We start from the raw sequence: 13,777 nt of genomic DNA, 5'->3' as shown, positions 1-13,777 counted from the left end.
TTGCCTCACTTAAATCCAATTCACTTGAAAGCAAAGACATCATCCTTGGGATGTCATTAGTCCTCTTGAAAAGTAAAGGATGAACAATAAGTGCCAGGCACTGTGCTAAACAGAGGAAATACAAAGAAAGACAAAGACACAGTTTCTGCCCTCAAAGAACTCACATTCTAACGGGTAAGACAAAATGCACAAAATTATATATAAAAGATATAGTCTAAATGAAAGGTAATTTCAGAAGAGCAGTACTAGAAGCTGGGAGGGGGAGATCTGGAAAGGCCTCCTGCAGAAGTTGAGATTTTAGCTGTTTCTTGAAGGAAGCCAGGTGTTGAGGAGGTCATATTCTAGGCATATGGGACAGCCCATGAAAAGGTGAAATTCATTGCTACTTAGCTAGTGAATGGTTGAGTTGTGATTGATTCTCAGGTCTTCAAATTTCCAAATTTGGTGCTCTTTCCATTATACCATTTTAGGAATAGGGGAAAAAAAAAACAACCTTCAACTTTTTGTCATTTCCATGAACATGTTCCTTCTCAAACATGTATTGAACAATTTGAATGGACACATCCTTCATAGAACTCATTATTCTAGTCTAGAAAACAATGCTAATTTCTTAACGATGAAATTTTTTTTATAGACAAACAAAAGAACATTTGTTCCAGGAGATCCTTCCTTCCTTTTCCACCGTGAACGATAAACCATTTTTTAAAATGGACTCTATCTGGTTTTTGTAGTTCTACAGACCAGCATTTATTTTGTACAGTATATCGTGTTTATTGGTAAATATATATTGTCTCCCCAAAATGGAATGTAAATTTCTTCGGGGTAGGGACTACTTAATTTTAAAAATGTGTATCTCCAGCACCTAGCACAGTACCTGGCATATAGTAGGTGTTTATTAAATGCTTGTTGATCGATTCACCAGGCGTTCCCTGTTAAGACATTCTAATAAGGCAAAGAAGATTTGTTAATGATTTGTTACAACAATATTTCATTTGTTTGAAGTCATTAATTAAAAAGAAAACCAACTCAACAACAACACAGCACTCCTCTTCTATATGGTGCAACAATGGGTTTCTATATTCTCAGAAGTTTGGCAGCAAGGAGTAATTTCATAATGTCCCTTCAGAGTTTCTTAGAACAGGCTTCTTCCTACATGACTGCTTTTAACAGATTCACAGAATATGGGGAAATGGGAAAAAAAAATCTCTTAGACTCTCTTAGTCAAACCTACGTCTGAAGGAAATCACAATTTGCATTTTGCAGATATGCAAAATCCACACACAAAAACAAACAAACAAACAAACAAACCTCTACCCGTGGTTTGTATATCTGCTCCTATTGTTTCCTCTTTTTATGTTTTAAACCTCCCTGGGTATCAGACAGTATTGACTTTTGCCACTATTAAAGGTGACAGTTCTTTGCACTTAATTGGGATTAAAGAAGCCCAGGTATAATGAATTCCGCGCTTTTGGGTGGGTGGCGGGTGGGATGATGACCAGTAGGGTTGGACCCATGAAAAAGAATGCTGGCTGATCCTGGGAACACTTAGCGGGGTTACCAGCAGCATTTAGCACATGAATGCAAAGGTGAGCTGAAGAAAGGCAAAAGAGATCCCCGCGAGCCTGTAAAGGTAGTAGGGAGAAGAGCAGCGCGTGCCATCAGTTGGCAGTTCGCGCCTCTCGGCGCCGGTCCCTGGAGCTGGGTAAGGATGGCGGGGAAGGGGGTGGGGCTGGAGAGGGGGCTCGGCATTGCGGGGCCCAGGCTTTCACTATTCTCGTTGCCTCTTTTGCCTCTTAGCCATCTAACATTCCTCCTCCGCCCTTCACACTCTGCCCGAGTCTTTCCTCCCTAGCCCTCAAGCTGACAGGGAAAGGGCGATAGAGTGGTAAGCCGGCTGGGGGCGGGGCGACGCAGTGACAGCGCGCGTGCTCCCCTTCCCCGAGAGTAGGTAGAGAAGAGGGTGGGGTGGGGCGGGGCGGCATGTGCTCCTCCCGCCCACTGCAAGGGGTAGGGAAGGGCGGGGTCGTGTGGGGGTAGTGAATATTCCCTAGGCCTGCGAGGGGCTGGGAAGGAGTGGGGGTGGGGCGGCGCGTGTTCCCCTAGCCTGAGAGGAGCTGGGAGGGGGGCGGGGAGCCGGGTGGGGGCGGGGCGGGGCGGCGCGGTGACGTTGCCCGGGATGCGGACAGGTTCCGCTACCGCCGCCGCCGCCTCCTCCTCCTCGCCTGCTGCCGGGGTTTGTATGAAAACACCGGGCGGCTGGCGGCGAGTGACCCGCGGGGCCCCCCGGAAAAAGCAGCCCCAGCCGCCGCCTCCGCCGCCTGATCCGCCTAAGCCGGAGCCAGAGCTGGAGCTGGAGGCCGCCCTTCCTCCCAGGCCCGTCCCTCTCCCCGCCCAGAGCCGGTAAGAGGAGGTGTCCGCTTCGCTCCCCTCCCCGCCCCTAGCTCTGCGGCGGCGGCGGCGTCGCCTGGGTTTCTCCACCCCGGCTCGGCTCCGGGGGCTGGACGGGCCCTGGGGCGGCCCGGCGTGAAGCCTCCACAGGCGGCTGTGCGGGCGCGGGAGGCAGCAGATGCCCGGGGAGGAGGGTCTCGGTGTTGTTGTGGAGAAGAGGAGGAGGGAGGAAGAAAGAATCTGGGCGGCCCAAGGTGGTGGGTGAGACCCCCAGCCCTCTATTCCTCCCTGCACCGGTAGCCACACAGGGCTCGGGCTGTCAAGAACGTGGCTGGGTTTTTTCTTTTTTTCTTTTTTTTTTCTTGCCGGGGAAGGGGGGGCGGTGCGCAGTATTTTTATTTGAGGAGGACGGGGAGCCTTGGTAGGCCGGGGGATCCCAGTTTATTAGAGGTAGCCTCTGAAGTATTGGGTCTTCTGTTTTTCTTTACCCTCCTCGCTTTTTCTCCCTCCCTCTTCCGTGCATGGGCGGTTTAGGATTGTCCGAGAGGAATAAGGGGGGAGGCAGCGGTGAGGGGCATCTACATCGCTCCCGTCTCGCTGTTGCACTGCAGGTTGGAGCTTCGTCTGAGCTTTGCGAGAAGAGCTTTGGGGCTTAAGGACTGATCTCTCTCCAGTCCCTCATGCTTCGTCAGCCCCTAGTCTAGCTACTATATCCCATTCCTCCTGGAAACCTGCTTTAGGCAATTTGGGATTGGGATTCGGAGTAAGAAGAGGAGGAGAAATGTGTAAGCTCCAAGATGTTGTTTATACTTTTTCCCGGTGGGTTTATGGGGAAGCAAGTGTTCTGTTTACTACTTGTCACCTTGTGGTTTTGGCTTGAGCAATCAGCAATCATCAGTTCACCCTAGATGACAGTGCATACTTTTTCTACTCTCCTCCCAAGTTACTTTCGAGAAAATTGTAAGTCGAGCATTGAGGAGCTACGGGAGCTTGGTGTCTGTCTCTGTGTGTGTGTGTTTATAAACAGCTGTGCTCCGTGTTTCAGTCTCGGGTGTGTCCCTTTCATTGTGTTAGGCATGCATTAGTGTTTGTATTGATGAGTGGCCTTTCTGTGACTTCTCGTGTGGATTGGCATTTCGTGGGAATGTACATAGGAATGAACACTGACTCTAGAGACCAGGGGAACCAGGATTCGAATCCTGCCTCTAACTCTTACTATGTGGGTGACCTTGGATAAGTCTTAATCTCCTAGGCCTCAGTTTCCTCATCCTTAAAAGGAGACAGTTGAACTAGATGGCCTTTGGTGTCTTTTTCTTTATTAAAGCCATGATGTGTGACATATCTTGTTTTCATGAGTATTGCTAAAATCCATTTCTTATCCCCCTCCCCATTTTTCTAATACTGTTTGACAAAGAAGGTTTATGATCCAGCACTGTCCATGACCTAATACAGAATGACAATTGCAGATAATATTGTACTGTATTGGATACAATTTTGGGCGTGTTTGTAAAGTGAAGTTATTCAGCAATTTTAAGTCATTCATTTTTAATCAAATGCCAGTTTTTCCATTCAGAGACAATCTTTTATTTGTAAAGATTAAATTGGGTAGATTTGATATTTGAATGTTAGACTGTATTACCACTTAAATGTAGACACATTTATTCTTTTTTGCAAATTTTCTTTTGTACCAAGACATTTGGAAATTTATGCTTAGTAAAATAAATAAAAAATGATTAATTAGTTTGTTTACATCATCTGTGCTTGAGTACTTTTCAAAAGTTAACTTTAAGTTAGTTTTTTCATAGTGCAGTTTTACTAGTTTGAAATGGCACTGAGACTTTTGGGACACCCTGTATTTCTTCTAATGTTGAAGATATAAAAAAATTTGTGATTTCTCAGACTGTATTTTTAAAAACTGAAAAAAAGTATTTCCTTGAAAATGGTTTATCAGAAGCTCAAATTGTTTACCTTCATGAGGACATGCTAAGTATAGCCTTAAGTCTTTAATATAGCTTGTAATTAGGAGACATTTTGATTTGATAATCTATTTTAAGGTAATAAGCAGATTATTAAAACAGGATCACTTAATATTGAATGGATTATAATTGTTTAGTAATATACTAAATCAATTCTAGTAATTTTGTACCCATTATAAAAAGGTCTGTGACTATGGCTAAGTCTTTTAAGCTCTCTGAGCTTGTTTTTTGATCTGGCCCAAGAATACTTGTATTTGCCACTTCACAGGGTTGTTGTGGGGGAGATACTATATACATTATACATGCCCTTAAGTCAGCTATCTCAATGTGAACTGTTGGCAGTCACTATTCAAAATTTTGCCCACTTGTTCCATGATTAAACCTCTAAAGAGCCATTCTTTCTGACAGGTCCCAAAAGTTGAAAAGTGTTTAGTAATAGACCTGTCAGTGGCTCAAGTGAGCAGTGTTCACAGTTTGGGGAAGACATCCTTTGGGATCTGGGTCACTGCCCTGAACACTACAAACATTTTTTAGGGTTAGCTTTATGAGTATTGGAAGCTATACTTTCTGCAATGCCTTCAGTATACTAATTTATTTAGTTATTTTTCAGTCATGTCTGAGTCTTTGTGACCTCTTTATAGGGTTTTATTTGCAAAGATACTGAAGTGGTTTTCAATTTCCTTCTCTAGCTCATTTTGCAGACGAGGAAACTGAGTCAAATGGGGTTAAAGTAATTTGTTCAGGATGACAGCTAGTAAGTGTGTCTGAAGCTAGATTTGAACTCAGGAAAAGGTCTTTCCTTCACCAGGCCTAGCACTCTGTCCACTGATCCACCTTGCTGCCCATACTAACTAATACTTGGAGCTATTCCAAAAGGCCATGTGGCTTAGAATAAACTTTTGGTAAACCATGGTCTGGTAATGCATTTCAACTCAACATTATGGCTCAGTTGAATCTCCCTGGGTCTGCAGTAGAGCTGAGTCTCACTGCTCTACATTGGATACAACTAAGTCTACTTTAATTAGATAGCTATAGTCAGTAGTGACAGTAGTGAGGATGCTGTTGGAGTGCTATGTTCCTTTAGTACTGACAGAGCCTTGGACTGTCTCCCTGATGTTAGCAGTGATTGCTATTTTAGTTACCTGTTGTGAAAAGGTAATTATTTCCATGGTTGTGTTATGTTCTTCAATCAAAAGTATTATCCTGATAAGCTATTTTCATGTTTAGAATATTCTTGGACCAGTGATCCTCTTAGTCAAAAAAGCATTTATAAAGTGCTGTGTGCCAGCTACCTTGCTGGAGATAAAAAGACAAAGGAGAACTAGTCTTTGACCTTAAGAAGCTTCTATTTTCTTAGAAGAAACAGCATACATGTATATAGGAGGATAACAAGATAGATAAAGAGTAACTGGGGAGAGGATACTAGCTGCTAGAGGCATCAGGAAAGACTTCATATAGAAAATACTTAGATTGCTAAGGAGTTTCCACAAGGTAGAAAAACCTGCCTTTGCACAATTTATTAATCTTGTTGACAACTCATTTCTGATAAAAGAAATTAACTTTTTTCCCCCTAATATATATGACTAAAAAGTTAGTTTGTTATCAGTTATGGCTTATATTAGCCCAAGATATTTTTTAAATACTTTCATTTGTTCCTTTTTCTCTTATGTTTGGGAGTGACCAATTCTAATTCTCTCATTAGTAGGATTGCCACACAACTTTTTTTTTTTGAGGAGGAAAGGGGATGAATAAGAATACAAAACTTTATGCCCTTCTTTCAGGTTTTCATGTTTGGGAAAAAATATTTTAAAAAGTCATTTATGGAAAGTCTAAATTTCTTATTTTAGTCACACTTCCATCCTCTGTGCCAGTGAAGAAGGGAAGATGTGGTATTGATAGTTCATAATGGTAGATTATCAAAATCACTTAAACTTAAAAGCATGTATTTTTATGAATATTTGATATTTTGAGAAAGCATAATAAAGGCTAGACTCATGATCTTTAAATCTGTTGAGTCTCTGTACCCATATCATTTGTCCAGCCCTGCTTCATATTAGGGATAAACTAGTCTTAAATAGCTTTGGGGGAAAGATTACCTATTTTTATTTGAGAAAGAATCCAAGTTGTTTTTTGGGCTACATCTGAGAATAAAAAGAGTACTTTTATAAATCTTAGAGAAAATATTATAACTCTAAGTTGTCAATTGAAGTTAATAGCTGATAATATTTAGGCCTCTTTAAAAATGACAACATTTTTATAATAAATTTTTAAGGATGGCATTTCTAGACTTAAACATTATATATTAAGGCCTATTTTTGGAGAAGTGGACATTTGTTTTTTTTTAATTTTTGTTTTTATCTTTTTTTTTTATATATAACTGTATTTTCTAAAAAATATGCTCCTTTTCAGCTAGCCATCCTATATATCCTTATAGCCTATCCCTATAACAAAGAATAAAAATAGGAAAAAACAGTTCAGCAAAACTAAATAACATTAACAGAGCCTGACAGTATATGAAACAGTTCTCTACCTCTGAAAAGAAAGGAGGAAATGCATTGTCTTAGATTTTCTTTGGGATAAAGATGAGTTATTTTTATTAGAGAGGTTTTGAATTTTCCATTTACATTGTTGTAGTCACTGTGTATATTATTTTTTTGGTTCTATTACTTTACTTTTCATAAGCCCATGTAAGTTTTCACATGCTTTTCTGAATTCAAATCATTTCTTGCCATATAGTACTATCCCATTTCATTCATGGAACACTTTGTCCATTCTCCAATTGATGATTGGACCAGTATACAACCCCACCAAAAGCTTGTTAGTATGTCCATGTTTTATAGTCTCTTTTACACTATTTTGAATTTTGAATTGAAACTTTGAATTTATTGGCTCTAAGGTGAAACCTCACAATTGTTTTTTATGTATGTTTCTTTTGGTCATTTGGAACAATATTTAGTTTTTAATTGTAGCATGGGTTCATAAAAAATAAGAGTCTTTATTTTTAGATAATTGTTAATCCTAGCAGATTTAAAAAAGATTAATGAATAAAAGAAATATGAATTTCTGCCTAGATTTTATTATTCTAAGAAATGTGAACCATTTGGGACTTTGCATATGAAGAGGGAAAAGTTCAGAAAGATTTGTTTATCTGGACTATTCTCTTTCTTTATTACCCACATTTTTGTGGTGAAACTGATGCCCATAGTTCATAGTTTGCTAGCATCTTCTGCCTGTTTGAAAAAAAGACCATAGTGTTTATAAAGTATTTGTTAAGATTGCCCTAAGAATGAAGAAGGCATTAATCATTAAAAGCTAATGATTGCTAAGAATTTTTTTCTACTTACAGCCATATAACAGCCACATTGACTGGCTTGTAATTACCAACTTAGGAAATCACTACAATAGGAATAGCAGCCCCAGCCAAGCAACTTAAAAAAATGAATTCTCTTTCTTTTTCCATTGTTTTTAGTGATTTCTTTCTTATATCTCCAATGAACCTGTCTCCTGCCTTTTAAGTGATACTCAGTTTCATGTCTCCAGGGACTGTTGTGTTCCATGACTCATAACCATATGACATCATTGTAAGAATATTGCAATTAAAAAAGATAGGGCTCTTTTAGGGAGTGGCTTGGGGGTATTAAACTAACTTTGAAATTTACTAATTGCAATTCAGCTTGCTTTCCTCTTCCAGTTCAGTTCTGGGTTTAACTTTTTGTACATTTGCAGTGTCTATCCAAGATACTTATATAGATGAGCTCTATAGATTGTACATCCTACTGTACATGATAGCTTGGGCAATAGGCATTCTTCATCCACTTTTTCCCCCTTCCTGTAGTTGGTTAAGTTAAGCTCTAAATGATTATGGATCTTATCCAGGAAGCTTTTCAGTGTTCCTGGGGTTGATGCAATTAGCATAGTATCTTTTGCAGCAAGAGCATCTGGAGGACCTCATCTATGAAGAATCTCCTTTCAATTTAGCCTTCTCTGGGGCAATATTGAAAACAAGCATATATTTCTTTGTTTTGTTTTGTTTGGGTCACATTGCAGATCATAGCTACTGCTTGGAATTGACCCTTGAAAAAAACTTATTACCAGTTTTTACCTTGTTTATACTGTCTAGTTGCTAGGTGTGTGGTAGAAAGGGAGGAGATGGAGGACAGGATGAACAAGTCAGTCAGCGGTGCCAGGCATTTTGCTATGTGCATAAGGTAATTTTTTTCTGGGAAGATTTTAGCAACAGAAGAGATCAGGAAAGGATCAGTAGAAGGTGGTGCTTATGCTGAGCTTTTAAGGAAACTAGAAAGTGATTCTTAAGAGGTAAAAGTAAAGAGGGAGAAGGGAATACATTCCATAGTGATTATTCTATGCAAAGCCAAGAAGAGAAATGGAGGATCATAAGTAAGAAACAGCAACCAGGCCAGCTTGACTGAACCATAAAGTTCATGAAGGAGAATGAGTTATAATAAGACTGGAAAGGTAGGTTGGACACCATCCTACCAAAATCAGGGGTTACATATTGCTATTTTAATTTCCTTCTTCTAGATGGTAAAAGAGGAGAAAGGGAATGGGACAGAGAAGGGGAAGGAATAGAGTAGGAGGAGATAAATTCCATTCTGCTGCTATTCATTTTTGTACTCTCATCTATTTACATCTTCCCAGAACCTCTATCCCTGCTTCTTAGGCCCATTTTAGTTGGTGGTGTCAATACTTGGGTGTGATGGATAGTGAGACAGGTCAGACTGAGGATAGCCAGGACTCAGATCTATGGGGACAAATCTAAAAATATTTGAGCAATTGTCCCTGAGGAAGACTATTGGTAGTTGGCATATTATGTTGTGGCAACAGGCAGTAGACTGATTTTCAGGTGCCAGGGAAGTTACTAAATGCATAGAGGTAAATGCCCCAGAAATCTGGCAGATCCCAGTACTAAGTTAGTTTAGTAGCAGATATTCAGGAAGTGTTAGGTAGAATAAGAATTTTTACAAAAACTGTTTACAGATGAAGAAATTGAAGTTCAGAAATAATTAAGTAAATTTACCTTGTCATTTGTATATTTTTGTACCATGATTTTTTTCTCAAACTCAAATCTTTGTGTGCTCCTCACACTGTACCATGGTGATCGAAGGAGCTAATTGAGCATTTTTTTGGACTTTAAAGGGCCAAATGATCAGGTCCTACCATCTTAGGGAGGGAAGAGGTTCAGCTGTGGCTTTGGGGAGGGGGAACTGAACTGCTGTTAAGGGTAGAGAATGAGCTTCCTTCTATAAGCCTTTCTGGCATCTGGGAGGCAGCGGATCTAGATTTTTTGGCCTAGGGAAAAATGATTGAGTCTGGTTTCTGAAGGGACAGATTATCCTAGAACTAGAGGTGAAGATGGATGGGGAGGGACAGGGCCTGTTGAAAGTATTTAAAGGAAACTAGCTGGAACTTTATGCAAAGGTTTGGTTGCTGTATAGTTTGAGCATAGCTGGGGGTTGTCAACTGCTGTACTGGTGAAATTGTGTGGACCTTGGAGCCTATCAGGGGACAGGCCTAGAAAGCTTTTAGGGCATGTGAGAGACAGAAGTAGATTTGTTCAGGGGACGGGGGCTAAGCCAGATTTTAGTAGTTTATATAGATCAAGCACAGATTTCAGGGGTTCAGGGAAGATAGAAGGAAACTTGGATTGTGAAAAAATGGCATGTCCAGGCTTTCAGGGTTCTAAAAGTATGGCCTCTTTCTCTTCTGTTTGCTTAAAGACATTGGACATAACGCTGTATTTATAGTGATGAAATGTCTTTCAGTATTGAATGTCAGGGGTCTTTCAGGTTTATAAAAAAGACTTAAAGTAATCATAAAGACTAAAAAACCAGTTAAGGTAACAAAGTACTTTGATACCTGGAAGTTTGGGGTGAAGAACTGGCATTCATTCACATGCATGAACTTGAGCCCTTGTATCTAATCCTAGACTGTTCAGCTATTGAAGAGACAGGAACTGAAGTCAGACTTTGTAAAATGAATAATGTCTCTTTAATAAAACCCAAAGTATACCCTGGAAACTAAAATTATAGTTTCCTTTCTGTTTTTGACAAAGTGTCATTGGTACCTTTTCTGTATTATACTAAAAATAGAATACTTTGGCTCTAGTTGTCAATGACAAACTGACAACTAATTTTTGAGTCTCGGTAAAAATGGCTAAACATCCAATAGTAGTAAGTTTTCAAGATTTATAAAATATAGTATTGAGATGTTTAAAATATAGTATCCAGATTTTAAAAGACATTTTTCATTTTTCTTAAACCTTTACCTTCCATCTTAGAATCAATATTGTGTATTGGTTCCAAGGCAGAAGAGTGGTAAGGATTAGGCAATGAGAGTTAAGTGACTTGCCCAGAGTCATACAGCTAGGAAGTATCTGAGGCCACATTTGAAACTGGGACCTCCTGTCTCTAGGCCTGGCTCTTAAGCCACTGAGCCACCCAGCTGCCCCCCATTTTCATTTTTTGTTAAATTTTTATCCATAAGGAACTTTTAAAAAAGGTATAGGTAAATAGTGTTTTTATTTAGTTTTTTAGATTCTGAATTTAGCACATATCAAATACAATGACTGTTTCAATAGTCATTGTAGGCCAGGAGGGGATTATATACGAAATTATGAATCTCTTATATAGAGCTTGCTTTTAAAAAAGTATTCTGTCCCCTTTTTATTTTTTATGTCACGATAATTTACCTTCAGACACTATAGTTTGTTTAACCATTTTTCAGCTGATAACACCCTATTAGTTTCCACTTCTTTGCCACTACAAAAAGAATTGCTAAAGATATTTTTTGCACATACAGATCCTTTACCTCTTTGACCTCTTTGCAGTTTAAGCCTAGTTGTGCTATTGCTAGATGAAAGTGTATGTATGCATAGTTTAGTGACTTTTAAGAATTAGTTCCAAATTGCTTTCCAGAATGACTGGGACTAATTCCCATCTCTAGCATCAGTACATTATTATGTCCCTTCAACAATTGCTGTTGCCCTTTTTTGTCTTTCTTGCCAATCTGATTGGTGTGAGGTAGAACTTCAGAATCACTTTAATTGACATTTCTCCAATTATTATTGTTTTGTAACATTTTTTTCATATGAAAATTTTATAGCTTGGATTTTTTCTTTGAAAATTGTTCAAATCCACTGACTATTGGGAAATGGCTCATGGTCTTATTTACAATATATTTGAATCTCATGTGTCTTAAATATATTAGATCTTTATTACAGAAATCTGCTTCAAAGATTTTTTTCCTACTTGACTTTTATTTCTAATTTTATTTGCATTTTTGTACAATAACTTTTAAATTTCATGCAATAAAAATTGACTACTTTATTTTCTGTGATCTTCTCTATCCCTTGTTTTGGTCATGAACCCTTCCCTTATCCATAGTTGCAAGGGTCATTTTAGTTTTTGCTTTCCTAATTTGTATGTGATGTAACCTTTTATTTTAAGCAATAAGTCCATTTGAACCTATCTTTGTGAAATGTTTGTTTATATCCAATTTCTGCGTGAACATTTTATAGTTTTCTCAGTTTTTGTTGACTAATGAGCTGTTAACTAAGGAGTTATGGTTTTTGGGTTTATGAAACAACAGGTTACTATGTTCATTTACTTATATGGGTTGCTTGCCTGATCTGTTCCACTAATTGGCCTTTTTATTATTTTAAATCAGTAACGTCATTCTGATGATTACTGCTTTGTATTTTCCTTTATGTGAGAGAATGCCAACATTAAATTCAATATTATTTTGAAACTGTTGCTATTTTGTAAGAGGGAAATTTGATGTTTTTAAATTTTTAAGCATATTGAATGAGGTAAACATATCTGTGGAATTTTGTAGAAAAAGTAAGTATTTTTAATTTAAAATTTTTATTTTTATCTGATAAAAAGTATGCTACAATATATGGTATTACTGAGTAGCTGAGAACATTAGCACTATTAGGTCATTGCCATTTGGACAGAGTTTTCATGAGAGCCATGGACAGTTCATAATTTTTGGACTATTAAATGTTTAAAGTTGTAGGATAATTATACCTTTATCACAGAATCACAGAATTTGAGACTTGGAAGGGACCTTAGCTACTTTGTAGATCAACCTATGCATCAAAGAAACCCTTACTGTTGCATAGCAATAAATGATCATTCAGCTTCTGTTTGAAGACTTCATAGAAGAGGTGTTCTACTACTTCTGAGACTGCCCATTCATTTGTAGAGCTGTCTGGTTTTTTTTCTTCCTGATATTTAAAAGCTTAAATTTCTTTCTGCAAATTCTGCCCATTGCTCCTTATTCTACCCTCTGGAGTTAAACAAAACAAATCTAATCCTTTTTCTATGGGACTGCCTTCAAATATTTGAGGACATCTATCATGCCCCCTCTGTATCTTTTCTTCTCTTAGCTAAACATCCCTAGTTCCTTCAACCAGTCTTTATAATATGCATTCAAGGAACTTCACCATTCTGGTTGCTCTCTTTAGGACATTTTCCAGATTTTTGTTGTCCTTAAATTGCGGTGCTCCATTTAAGAACTGAACATGGTGCTCCAAATAAGGTCTCATAAGGGCAGAGTACAGTGGGATTGTTACCTTTCTAAATCTGAAAGCTCTGTTTCATTTAATGTGGCTTAATTCTGCATTAATTCTATTGGCTGCTACATTGTACTGATTGACTCATATTAAGATGGTAACATTAAAAACTACAGGTATTTTTCAGAGTTGCTAACCATTCTTTTTCTAATTTTGGTTCATTCTAAGCCTTAGCGTTCCTGACCATTTTACAGAAATGTGCTATATAGCAGAGGGAAAAGGGGAGGGAATTATTCCTGAAAAGTGATACTACTATGTTTGGATAGTATTTGGAGGAGGAAAACGGATGCCAGTGGGGAACAGCATAGCTTTGTCAGATGTGTACTTGGATTGAAGATTCCTAGTCACTCAGGGATATATAGAGTTTTTAGATAAAGAACTTGTGTGCCATTAAGAGGCAAGGCAGTGGGATAGTCTGGATCATTGAAATGAGGGTATATTTCAGAGTTGCCTAAGTAAGAAATGAGAAATGTGGGACAGGGAACCACGAAATAGCTCTATGGCACAATGTAATAGTGACAGAGGTAGAGGATTTGGGGAGTTTCTGAGCCTATGCACATCCTGGGCTAGGGCCAAACCAATAAAACTGCATTTGACTGCCTCACACGCATATTTATTCTCTCTTATCTGGCCTTGTTTCTGTCTTCTGTACATTTATTTTAAAAATCTAACTTGGTTGATGAGTTCCTTGTGCATGATGATGAGTCCCTGTTTCCCTTTATCTCTTTAGAATCTCACTTTGGGCATCTCTCAACCTTCCATGAAACATTTTACTCCAGGGGATACTACCTCTCTTTCCTTTGAAATGTCATATCCC

At 38.7% G+C, this 13,777-nt stretch overlaps 1 protein-coding gene across 12 annotated transcripts in view; it reads left to right on the top strand.

Annotated features, from left to right (window-relative positions):
- Positions 1-13,777, top strand: part of AGTPBP1 (ATP/GTP binding carboxypeptidase 1) — a 226,964-nt gene that overhangs the window by 35,389 nt on the left and 177,798 nt on the right. For 2 of the 12 annotated variants that reach the window (XM_056805978.1, XM_056805967.1), the window contains exon 1: positions 2,439-2,645. The exons of 2 other annotated variants lie outside the window; for them this stretch is intronic. Coding sequence is in view for 1 of the 10 variants with exons in the window: in XM_056805980.1 (XP_056661958.1) it covers positions 2,177-2,295; positions 2,943-2,987 (164 nt within the window). In the remaining 9 variants the exon portion in view is untranslated. 8 more of the 12 variants (XM_056805980.1, XM_056805965.1, XM_056805966.1 and 5 more) reach the window with 8 other exon arrangements.

This window comes from Monodelphis domestica, chromosome 7, assembly GCF_027887165.1.
Source record: "Monodelphis domestica isolate mMonDom1 chromosome 7, mMonDom1.pri, whole genome shotgun sequence".
In the NCBI taxonomy this organism is placed as follows: Eukaryota; Metazoa; Chordata; class Mammalia; order Didelphimorphia; family Didelphidae; genus Monodelphis; species Monodelphis domestica.
Note: the sequence above shows the minus strand (reverse complement) of the source record. Positions and strands in the feature narration are given on the sequence as shown.